Source organism: Meles meles, chromosome 15 (assembly GCF_922984935.1).
Source record: "Meles meles chromosome 15, mMelMel3.1 paternal haplotype, whole genome shotgun sequence".
NCBI classification, from domain to species: domain Eukaryota; kingdom Metazoa; phylum Chordata; class Mammalia; order Carnivora; family Mustelidae; genus Meles; species Meles meles.
In genome coordinates, this window is record NC_060080.1 from 48,204,452 (window position 1) to 48,217,477 (window position 13,026).

General features: G+C 39.2%; 1 protein-coding gene across 3 annotated transcripts in view; it reads left to right on the forward strand.

The window, feature by feature from the left end:
* The window catches only part of LRRTM4 (leucine rich repeat transmembrane neuronal 4), a 757,200-nt gene extending 749,864 nt beyond the window's left edge, over nt 1-7,336 (forward strand). For 2 of the 3 annotated variants that reach the window (XM_045979712.1, XM_045979711.1), the window contains one exon: nt 7,099-7,336. In XM_045979712.1, the coding sequence (XP_045835668.1) occupies nt 7,099-7,320 (222 nt within the window). In that variant the 3' untranslated portion in view covers nt 7,321-7,336. The remainder of the gene's footprint in view (nt 1-7,098) is intronic. The other variant, XM_045979716.1, reaches the window with a different exon arrangement.
* Nucleotides 7,337-13,026: the final 5,690 nt, after the last annotated feature.

Below are 13,026 nucleotides of genomic sequence, written 5' to 3' on the forward strand. Positions count from 1 at the left end.
GGCTGAGCAATTCTGCTCCTCTGAGGCCAGCTGGGCTCATGTGCCTGTGATGAACTTTGGTGGACCTTAAGGGATGGTGGCTAGTCTAAGATGACTCTGTGGCTCCACAGCACTTTCCATTCTCCAGTGATCTAGCCTAGACTTGTTCACGTGGTGGTGGCTAATCTGGCCAGGATCCTAGGAACCTTGACACACAAGAAGCATTGCTGCCGCTGTGTTCTATTGGGCAAAGAAAATCACAAGACCAGCCAGTGTTTAAGGCAAGAAGAAACAGATACTACATTTTGATGAGAGGAGCTAGAAGTACTATGGTCCTTTGTGCAATCTACTGTGGCTGGTTACATGCAAAATTCCGAAGCTGTCACAGCCATGTGTTCTACTAGATGAAGAAAGCCATTTGGCAATCAGGATGTGAAGATAACGTGTAGAGATTATCAGGCAAGATTGACCAAAAGGGCCTGGTGACATCTGAGTTGTTGGCATCAGTCATTCTTCAGACCCAGTGGTACCCTTGCTCTTCTGTTTAGCTGCTAAATCCCTTTTTGTGTCTTTGAGTCAATTAAGTCTCCCTTTTACCCAGCTAACTTATAAATGGGCTGAGGTTCTGTCAGCTTTGATCAGAATTCCCGGAAAAAATCTCTAGCCAAATTTGTTTACATTTTCTTGGTCCCTGTCAATTCTGTCACAGACAAATATCGTGAGTAGAATAAAGGCTAAGTTATATGCTCATTCAGCTGTTGCCCTTCCTTTTTAATCTATTTTATTTCCAATAAACCAAGCATCCATCTCCATTAAGCAATTCAACTATATTGAATTCCTCATCTGGATTTTTAGGATGGTACTTTTTAAATGGTCTGAGTAGTCAGGTACTACCCTTTAGTTCCAAAAATTAGAGAACAAATGTCATTTAGGAAATTGAAAATCAACTTTTTATGACTTCAATTGAAAGAACTCATACTGAAATGTGAACAATGTTCATGAAAAGTTAATAAATAAGACTAATGATAGTGCATGGTAATTTTAAAATGATCAGGCTATTAAACTACTTATAACTAATGCTTATACCTTTGAGAAAAAAGGGTAACGATATTGGAGTTTCATGCTTATAACAAAACTGAACTTCAAAAGCCTTTCATGATCACATATATCAAGAGTCCGTTTCACATTACTCTCACATTAACTACACAGACACATTCACTTCTCATTTTAATATAATTATTATGGATATAAAATTATGGGATATGAATCAATTTGTAGACTTTAGAAGCTCTGCACATCCCACTATACTTTTTTGCTCTTCCTCTCAACATTTAAACACATTCTCTTTCCTTCACTTTCCTCTTTGAATCATTCACTCTGTGAACCACTGAAATTCAGAAGAGTGTGTCCTTTCATTCTCCCCCCAGCATGTTGGAAGAAAACCATATTCTAGGCAAAGGGTAAAAAACATGGTCAGAAATCCAGAACATCCACTAAGGTGTCCTAGCTTCTGAGTGCACAAAGTAGGACTGAGAGCCTCTGTGAATGAGCCACTCTGTGACCCTTCATGTTCTCACATCTCTCAAATGGAAACTGTAAGACAAAAGGCAGGGAACATTTCCAGGAAAGATAGTCAGTGTTAAGTAAAACTAGAGTAGGTTATGTCTTTCCAGAGTATTCTTGAGAAACAAGGATTGCTTTCAGAGTTATCTGAGATTTATAGAGGTAAATGATATGTCATTATGCCCATTTTCAGAGGACTCACAGGAAACTCAGCAAGATTAAAGTGACTTATAATTAGTGATAATAATGGTTTTCCCTTTTGTAACCTACCTCAGATTTACTTATGAAATATGCCTCCATAGAAGTTTATGTGTCCCTATAAAGGTTTAAATTCAATTTGAGTTCAAGTGTTCATATTCTTGAGAGAAGCAAATGACAGAATTTCAGTGTGGTAGATTTCCCCGGTGAGATTCCCTTCATTCCACGTACCACACCTATTATCTGTAAATAAAGTGCAGCTTCCAAAGCAATCAATGAGCAGTCAAGCATACAAAAGACGCCATCTTTAAGTAGTGTTGTTGTGCTGTGCCCCAGAATGAGGTCTGTCAGAGAGCTAACGGAACACAGGGACCGTTTGGAAAAGCTCTAAGAACACATTTGCAAAAATATCAAATACACATTAAGGGGAACTGAAGGATACTTTGTTTTGACTGCTGGAAAGGAAACAATGATACACACAGGGACCCAGGTGGTTAATGTACTGTACATTATTACTATAAAGTACAAGACCTCAGTCGCTCAGCTCCTCAGAAACCACAAAATCAGTAGATTACATAGTACCCCACAGACTAGACTTTAAGAGTAAATGAGCAAACATCTCAGATATCCTTTCACAGCCTGCCAGTTCACGTAGCTTTTGAATTCTTGCTATTGGGCTGTTGGGCAGGAGGGCGCTTTACAATGTTTTTTTATCCTGCTGGAGGTTCTAAGCCTACCTCATATACAACAGAGAAAATGGCAGGTTCCCGTTCCTTAAAGTAAAAAATAAACTGATCCGACTGTCATAGCAAAACAAACTTTCTGAGTTCAGAGATGATGGAATATATAAACCCGACATGCTGTAGTTAATACAGGTCCCTTGACATTTGAATCAACTTTGTTTGAATATAAGTGCCATAGTTTCTTAGATATGAAATTGTTCTTTCCCACTTTATTCAACTTGTGGGACTTCACACTGAAAATTCAATAATGTTCCCGTAAGAGCTAATGGTTTCCATCTGTAGATTAAACTGGTTTTAGTAGGGTCTGTGGGACCCTGTCCCACTTCGCATTTGTGATTCATCTATGTTTGTAGGTTAAGCATCTTCTTGTTGAGGTGACCAGAGGAGGACGATCACTGGGGTTACAAGACGGTAGACAAAACCAGAATCCATGCTTAATGTTTTTTATTTATTTTTTAAAGATTTCATTTATTTATTTGACAGAGAGATCACAAGTAAGCAGAGAGGCGTGGAGAGAGTGGGGGGAAGCAGGCTCCCCACTGAGCAGGGAGCCCGATGTGGGGCTCAATCCCAGGACCCTGAGATCATGACCTGAGCCAAAGGCAGAGGCTTTAACCCACTGAGCCGCCCAGGCACCCCACCGCCCCCCCCTTTTTTAAAAAAGATTTTATTTATTTATTTGACAGAGAGTTCACAAGTAAGCAGAGAGGCATGAAGAGAGAGAGGGCTTAATGTTTATTTTTATGTTTTTTAGTAATTTGTCTAATTCGGAGACAGTAAGTCAACAAAGATTCTATGCGCAGTGAATGTTGTTGCCACTGGAAATAATTTGGTGATTTTTTTTATGGCTTAGAGTTATATTATTCCACCTATTAACAATAAAAAAGCAAGAATAGTCTCTGTGACTCTTAAGAAGGTCTTCATAAAATTCTTTCTGCTGAAATGTCACAACGAAGTAGTTTCATGTCTATGCTTTTCCAGAGTTTTGGTGACCCATGACACTAATCACAAATATCTCTACCTATCTGACACACAGTAAAATCCTACGAGGAGACCTAAAATAGAATTTGCTGACAAACATTTCATGTCTGGACCTGAACTGATTTATAGGGAGAAGTCTATATAAGTGAGAAAAAAAGAAAAAAAATTAACCCACTATACATTCAGGGAAGATCTAACTTTATATTTATTATCTCATAATCCAACCATATTGTCCTATAATTTGTTCCTTGTTCTCACTGCCAGCACAGAAATTAATGTCCAATGTCTAAAACATCTCTGTACCAATCATGAATTTGACCTAGTATGTATTTTTGTTCAGATTTCTTGAGAGCAGAATTGTATATTCCAGACTATATCAACATCTTGTTTGATCAGAAATTATCTTTCCTTTACTATTTCTTAACACTAGCTGAAAATAGTGTTTGCCTCCCATTAGAAATCAAGGTGTCTCATCCAAAAAATAAAGAAATATACATTGGCTTAATTTCCTCACTCACTGAGAAAAACTGTTATTATGTGAGTTAGAAAAAAAGAGGATAGTAAATGAAGGATGGGAATTTATCCTGCTGTTGCTGATCACATTAAAATAAAGTACAGTCTGACTACGTGCTTTGAATATTTTTCAAGCATCTTTCATTGTGATTTCCAGTTTTAAAAAAACATCACGGGGTAACTCAGTAGACATATACTTATGAACACACACAAATTTGAAATGAAACTTTTTTTTAAGATTTTCTTTATTTATTTGAGAGAGAGTGAGAGATAGCAGGATTAGGGAGAAGGTCAGAGGGAGAAGCAGACTCCCCATGGAGCTGGGGACCGAATGTGGGACTCGATCCCGTGACTCCGGGATCATGACCTGAGCTGAAGGCAGTCGCTTAACCAACTGAGCCACCTAGGTGCCCGAAATGAAACTTTTATGAAGCAACTTACTCATGAGATACTCCAATACTTTCTATTCTAGTTAATTCAATTTTTAAATGTTTATCTGGATTCATTAAATTGATTTTATAACCTACTGATGAGTTGTGATCTTCCACAGATCACTGTGGAAACACTGCTTTAATCTATATTTTTAAAAATGTGAGGAGGTGAATTTTAATAAGCACAGAGGTGTTTAAAACACAATTCTCGTACAAACAGATAATGAATTTTTGTCAAAATTTTGCTTAACACATTAATGGGGGTACAGCGAGAAAGCATAAGACCTTGTTTGAAGAACTTTTGAGGGGTTTATACAGTAATAGGAAAAATGGATTCTTAAAATAAGGTGGCCAAGTTAGACATAAGACTGGTTAACTTCCTACAGAACAATTAACCCGTAAGACCTTTGGGGTTTAACCTCACTACCAAATTATAAAATTATAACAACAATATTTGTAGTTTAACCTAGAGAAAGAGTCATATATAGTCTAGTCAGGAGACAACAATCTATCAGTTATTTTAACAAAGCATTTCACATGAATTGCTGATCAAATATGGTTGGGGCACCTGGTGGCTCAGTGGGTTGAGCATCTGACTCTGAATTTCAGCTCAGGTCATGATCTCAGGGTCGTGGGACTGAGCCCCCAGGCAGGTTCTCTGGTAAGCGGGGAGTCCGCTTGAGATTCCCTCTCCCTCTGTTTCTGCCCCCTTTGCTCTGCCCCTTTGCCCCTTCTCGTGCATGCACACACCTACAATCTCTCTCTCATTCTCTCTCTCAATAAATAAATAAAATCTTTAAAAACATGCAGAGTTATTAGCTAAGTTCATGCAAAGGCTAGAAATGCCATAGTGTAACAGAGACAGCAACTTCAGGGAGTAACTGCCACCCTACCACCTGTGGGACTAAGGGACCAAATGGAGAGGTTGTAAGTGTAGCATTAAGAGTTTGGAGGAGGAGCTTTGTGGAGATACACCTCACACTTCCTTGGTGCTGACGACTCTGCGGGGACATGGTGGGATCAAACGTTAGAAGACTGTACAAACTGGAATGGCGGGCTACTGTGGGAAGGCATTGCTACAGCCAGTATGATGGGGTGTTGTTGGGGTAGCTCCCTGGAGCAGGAAGAAACAGTGGCAGCCCACCATGGGAGCAGCTGCCTCCATCTCCTCTACTCTTGCCATCTTCCTCCAGTGGTCCCACTGTCAAAGTCTAACAGGGACAGGTAGGTCAAGAGGCAATGTCGTTTGCAAAGCCCCAGGCTGGCATGATTAAGCCAGCTACAGCACAGGGTTGGAGCCGAGAGACCATAGTTTAAACTGCCGCAACTCTTGCCTGACAGGACAGTGACCGTGTTTGCAATTTTATCATCTGTGGACTGTTGACCAAGAGGGTCCGATCTGATCTAGCGCATTATGAGAAATGCTCTAGTGGGATAGAATTAAGCAATCCTCATTTTCCTTTTTGTGAGCTTATGACACATTTTTCTTTATTGGAAATTTGTGGTTTAATAAAAAGCTGCATAGCATCAAAAGTACTATAATTTGGGGCTCCTGGGTGACTCAGTTGGTTAAGCATCTGACTCTTGATTTTGGCTCAGATCATGATCAAGCCCATGTTGGGCTCCTTGCTCAGTGTGGAGCCTGCTTAATATTCTTTCTCTCCCTCTGCCCCTCCTCCCTCACTCTCTCTTTAAAAAAAAAAATACTGAAATTTTAATATTTTTAGCTTTTACTATTAAAGGGATTTCTGTAGCCAATTATTCAGGTATATTATTCTAACATCGGACACATATTTGGCTTGTTAGCTTGAAATCAAGAACATTACATATTATGAACACAAGGATGTGCCAGCTTTCATGATTCTAAAGTTTTTTTGTTGAGAATTTATAGAATTGTTAGAAATAATCTACAGGAAATTGAGATTACTTTTTAAAAAAATTTAAGTAAAACATACATGTCCACAATAAAGATTTCAATTGTATACAAAGATATTTTAAAAGTAAAAACTCTACTACGTTTACATTTGTATTTACACAAAACGGATCATACTGTACATTCTTTTCACATTAATTGTTTTCTCTTAATGTCCCATCTTGCCTCATTATAACAGATGGGCACTCCCCAATCTTTGTATTATCTGTCAACAAGTGTATGGATTTACCTCATGTATTTTAAAATTCCCTGTTGATGGGAATTTAGGTTGTTCTTAACTTTCTTTATGGCAATAGATAGAAAGATAGAGGACAGGCCTGGGCATGGAAAAATCTTTAAGATTTCATATACAAAGTGTATATGAATGGATATATGTATTTATAAATATGTGTGTATATATACACACACTTTCTGTAACAGTATATGTAACAAGGTATATACATACATTTTTATAAAGTGTATATATATGTGTGTGTACACACACAGCTGTATACAAGGTGCATATATACTGTTTATAAATAAATACACATGCTTTGTACATAAAATGGTCTATGAGGCTTATCTCTCTGGACAGAACAATATCGAGTTCCATACTAACAATCCTTATTTTGTTTTGTGTCTATTAATAGAGGAATCAGCAGTTGATGCCTTAAAACACCATGGAAGAGTTCAAAGCAGGAGCCTCGGCGCGTCCTCTTCTTGTCTTCCCAAGGCAAGGCGTTTTCCTAATCCTAAATCTTTGTCCTTCTCGCACCAGATCCCGCACCACGTGAAGCCCCTGCCGTATTACAGCTACGACCCGCCTGTGATCGGCTACTGCCAGGCTCACCAGCCGCTCCGCGTCAGCAAGGGCTATGAAGCGGTGTCTCCCGAGCAGGACGAAACCCCCAGCCTGGAGCTCGGCCGCGACCACAGCTTCATCGCCACCATCGCCAGGTCGGCGGCGCCGGCCATTTACCTGGAGAGAATAACAAACTAACGCAAAAGCAGACTCTTCGGCGCGGGACCTCGGTGGGGGGGGTGGGGGCGGGGGGGGGGGGTGGGGGCTTCCTCTTAGAGGAGACTGGGTGTCCACAATCGTGCAAGCAAGCTGGCTCATCGTGCCTGTTCAATAAACACTTAGGACATAGAGGAGAGGAAAACCAAAACTGCTGAGAGAGGGCCACGGATGCACCTGCAGCATAACCAGGAGAACTACGGGACTTTCTTTGCTTCAAAACATAAAACAGAAATGCTCCTGGATGTAAATAGTCAAAGTGTCGAGTTCTTATAAAAATAGATTTCACCCTAGCTACTTATAGGTTTGTTTGTATATTTGCTTTTTCTACACTGCATGGTTCCTGGGCTGGAGAACCACATTGGGGGGGGGGGGGGGACCTGGGGCTGGGGAGGGGGGGGAATTGGGGAAACAGAACAGTTTTCCTTGTTAGGTGTGTGTAACTTTCACAGACTTGATTTCAATTGCTTTCCTTCATTTTCTCTCTAAAATGCTGTTTGTTCCTATTTGATTTGTTTTATTTTTCACTTTCTTTTCTTTTTTCCGGATCAAGTGATTCTGTTTCCAATTCTGAACATGGGCATTAAAGCTTATGTTGTACCAAAAGAAAATCTGATTTACTACAGACCACAAAGAAACAAAGTTGACCAGAGAGTTTGGCAAAACTACTGGAATGAAAATCCAGTAAAATCTGGGTGAATGGTCCTTCAGGACACACAGAAGGAAGAGTTTTGACTTTTTTTTTTTTTTTCCCTACTGGAAGTCCTCCTGTGAGTTTTCACTGTAAGAATTCTGAATGGGATCTGTGTAGGTCTCCAGTTGGAAAGACCAGCAGAAATCTCATCTGAACAGGGCCATATGAAGAACAACGGTCACACGGTCAATGGAGGAAACTGCCGAGTTGACAAACTTCTAAATACAAGATAATGTATAACATTGCTTTTTAAATTAATTATCAATTAGCTTTTGTGTAGTTTTTATCAATAAAAGAAAATGTTGGAAAAATAAATATATTATTTTGTGGTTGATATACCACAGCCCACTTAATGTTGAGTGCTTTAGCTCTTTCTTGTGAAATCTTTGTAGCCTGCGTCAGCTGGTACCTCCAGATGCCTTCTGTGTATTCTGTGATTTGGTGGGGAGACCCTACAAGGCATAGAAAAGAAGGAGATGTGACATATACACTAACTTGTTACACAGATTTTTTTTGAAACATATGATATAGCTCAAAAATTATAACAGTATGAGGAAAAATATAAGTATCCATGGAAGGGTCGGAGGTTATATAATCTTTCAGGAGAGAAAGAACTGTGTGGAAATTATTACAATCCAAAAGAAGCATAAGGATCCCCCATTTTTTAAACAAAGGTGATAACTATGCAAATATCAGTTGAATGATTTTCGCTTGACTTCCTTAGTGCTGTGATGCTATATGTCAGCAATTCTTTCTGATTCACAATGGACATTATCCTGATCTAGATAGTGGTCTGATTTGCCTCATCCTATATTTAAAACAAATGTAAATTACAAAAATTTTGTCATCCTTTATTAGGTCAGGTTTTGCATTCTGAAAAGCGCTAATATACAGTAGTACTAATGGGATTTCTGAAGAACTAAGTTGATAGCTGCCATTCATGTAATTACAAATTCTACTAAATTAATAATTAAAGAGCCTTGTGAGTACTTCCTTGTCAAAGAAAAACTAGAATGGAGTAGTGAGCATGTTTTTTTTTTTCTTCTTAAAGTAGTTTTTTTTTTTTTTTAAGATTTTATTTATTTATTTATTTGACAGAGAGGGATCACAAGTAGGCAGAGAAACAGGCAGAGAGAGCGGGGGAAGGAGGCTCCCTGCTGAACAGAGAGCTCCATGCAGGGCTTGATCCCAGGACCTTGAGATGACCTGAGCCGAAGGCAGAGGCTTAACCCACTGAGCCACCCAGGCACCCCAGTTAAATTCTATCTTAATTGATAAAAATACTTGTCATATTAAAGAAAATTCAACCAAAAGAAGTCTTTCCATATTGGAACTCAGACTCTTGCTGTTAGATTCTGGTAATTTTCCTGTTAACATTTATAATCTGGATTATATCTAGATATGTTCCTGAACCACTCAAGGAGAATGCATTGACTATGAGTTTCAACGTTAAAGATAATTCTTTGGCATTGTGATTTTCTCTTCCGAATTATTTAATAGATAGATTACGGCAGAACATTTGGGAGTGTCTGCCCAAATTATAAGGATTCTCTAACCCCTCCCACCTTCTCTGATGTCACTCATGTATCCCATCTACCACCCCATCCCATCTCAGGTGATTTAATGAAGGTCTACCTGAAAAATTTTCATCAAAGTTGGCTTAAGTCAACTGTTTTCTGTTTCTAAAAAAGTCCTAAATCTATAAAAGTTCTCCTTATTATTTAAAACTGTCATATTTGGGATGCCTGGGTGGCTCAGTTGGTTCAGCTGCTGCCTTCGGCTCAGGTCATGATCCCAAGGTCCTGTGATCAAGTCCCGCATCAGGCTCCTTGCTCAGCAGGGAGCCTGCTTTTCTCCTTGCCTCTGCCTGGCTCTCTGCCTGCTTGTGTGTACTCTCTCTCTCTGACAAATAAATAAAATCTTAAAAAAAAAATAAATAAAACTGTCATATTGACCAACAGTTGCATCAAGTCTAACATGAATTAGGTAAGTGAACGGCTAGTGAAATGGGGAGCATTAAGAAGATGCTATACCCTCTCAGTGTGAAGACTTTCACTTTCATATGCTAGAAAAAAATTAACACTAAACTTTGAAAATCTTTTGATGATGGACAAAAACAAAGCCAACAAATGAAAACCAGAAAAAAAATTTTGCTTGACGAGGCTTAGAAAGTCCCTAGTTGAGGGCCGCCTTGGTGGCTCAATGGGTTAAGCCTCTGCCTTCGGGTCAGATCATGATCCCAGGGTCCTGGGATTGAGTCCCACATCTGGCTCTCTGCTCCACAGGGAGCCTGCTTCTCCTTCTCTCTCTGCCTGCCTCTCTGCCTACTTGTGATCTCTGTCAAATGAATAGATAAAATCTTTAAAAAAAAAAAAAAAAGAAAGAAAGGCCCTAGTTGAAAAATTCAGTATGTGAGAGGTCTCATCAGTTTTCAGAGAAAACAACATTAAGAAAAGATAGTGATATTTCCAGAGAGGATTTAGAACCAAATATTAGATTATTATGCCTTAAAGTACAAAAGTCAGTCATGTCTGTGCTGAAAACCTGTTATAACCAAGGAGGATACAAAGCTTAAGTTAGTCACCATTTGGGTTTTTGTCTGGGCCCCTTAACCAGAGGCTGCAAATTTGTCCATGCAGGTCACTTCTATCACCATTTCTGGTTTATTCAAGTGCTTTGCTATGCAAACTGTTTCAGAATCCCTCTTCTCCCTCAACGCTGAAGAGTTTAAATCGTGACCTGATTAGAAGGTACCATCTGGTGAGTCCAACAGCACACATGGTATCCTCCTAATGTGCAGGGGAAGAAAGACATCACACATCAATGGGCCTTTTGAAATTCTGGCTACTCTGGGTCTAGCTAATATTAAGATTTTTCATTGTCTTCTTAAAGTCAGGAATTATTTGGACTCTACTCATTTTTCATGTTGAAATATTAAAGACACCTCTCAAAGAAATTTTGCTTTATTTGAAGACTGTCTTAATTAGTAATTTGATTTTATAGTATAATTTTTATTGAACTTCCAAAAGATTAGCAGGTTGAGGAGTACCATAGAGTATTTAGAGAGGAAGGACATTAAAACAGTGTCTAAAAAAGAATGGAGAATGTGACACATGCAGATTAGAAGAATCAATTATTCCAAAATTCTGATTAACTTTTTTCATAAATATTTTGCTTTTACTTATTATTTGCTTTTACTTATTGTATCATGCAATAGGGAAATACCTAGACTCAGAAGCTTGACTGATATATGTATAAGTGTATCATATATATAGATATATATATATACATATATATATGTGTGTGTGTGTAATATTTTCACTGGCCTGCCTGCTATACTTTTATCAGTAGCTTGAGTGCAGATTTGGAAGATCTACACTCTAAAGTGCTCCATGCCATGAAACTGAGAAAGGGGAGAAAGTGTAGTATCCCAACTGTAAACCTTTACATTTTATGAGTTATGGTGTATATGTATATGTATTACATTTGGGAATTTTAGTCAACAGGTAGTTTAACATGACTCAGTGTAATGAGACTGCCAAAGAAAAATGCATCATAGAAATGTCCCAAACAAGGAACGTTATTGTTTGAAATCTAAGCTTAACTGGTCAAACCACACCTGGAATTTAGTATCAATATCACATCTTCCAGGGGACACCTACAAGCATAGCAACCAGGATAAAGTTATGCAATGCATAGCATGTGTCCTTGGTTAATGAAGAATTGAAAGCAGGACTATTCATTGAGTGAAGGTAATAAAGCATTACAGATCATCAAGCAGGGAGGAGAAGTGAAGAGAAGCAGATCCACTCTGCTCTACAGGCCCAATGACAGCCACACAGTATTGCTGGTAATCGATTTCTTAACTGAGGAATCCAAGACTCTTGTGGCAAAACTTGTCTGGGTCCTTGTCTCCACTTCTGCACCTTCCTAATTCGCTGAAGCCACATGGATTCTCATGCAGGCATATTTGCCATACCCAATGTTATATAACCTTTAATTGCTTTTAATTCAGAAGTTCATGACCAGTCCAAGTTCAGAAACTCGGTTATCTATCAGTGAATCTAAGTTTTCATTTCACTTAGTCAAAGTGCTGACTTGGAGTGACCCAGCCTCAGCCCATTGTTATACAACACAATTCTGTCACTGTCTCCTAGTTGTTCCCTGGAATTCAGAGTTCCTCCTGCCTTGATACACTTCTAGGATCCTGGTCTTCTGAGGCTGAGCACTGTGCTTCTCTTGCCTCTATTATCAGGCACCTGATTCCTGCCTCTGAATCCCAGTCATTTGTTCCCAAGCCTCCCCTAAATGACCTCTGCCACTCAAACACCCAAGGTGCATGGTAGGCCAGGCTTGGCTTCTACTTATAGCCCCTCCTGGTAGGGTTTCTATCCCTACCAGGGATACTCTGGCAGTTACTCTGCCAGCTAACTACTCAACTTTCCCTTCTCTGTTGTGGGGTTGCACATTCCAGGGATACAATCCAGTTTCAAAAAAAGTGTCCAGTCTACTTGATTGAGATCCGAGTCTCCATTCTGATTCTAACATGCAAGACCAATGGTTCTCAGGTTCTCAAATGTCAGCATGTATAACAATTACCTGAAAGGTTTTTAAAAAGAGATTGTTGGGCCCCAGTGCAGTAGGTCTGGGGTGGGGTCTGAGGATGTTCCTTTCTCATAAGTCACCAGGTCATGGTGATGCTGCTGGCATGTGGACCACATTTTGAGGACAATTGCCATAAAGCAGAGAGTCTTCTATGTCTATAGGTTGATTACCCAGATTGTAGAACTGATTAAAAACAAGTTGAGGCATTATACAAGGATGCAGTATGAAGGGCCCAGGACTTTATGTGAAAAGCACTTTCTAAAATGAGCTGTGTAACGCTAACAGAAGATCTGTGAAAGCAGAGAAGTAAAAAATGAACAGCAGCAACAACCTCAACAATAAAAGAAGTTTCCACGATCATATTAAATTCAAAGAATGGTCCATATGAC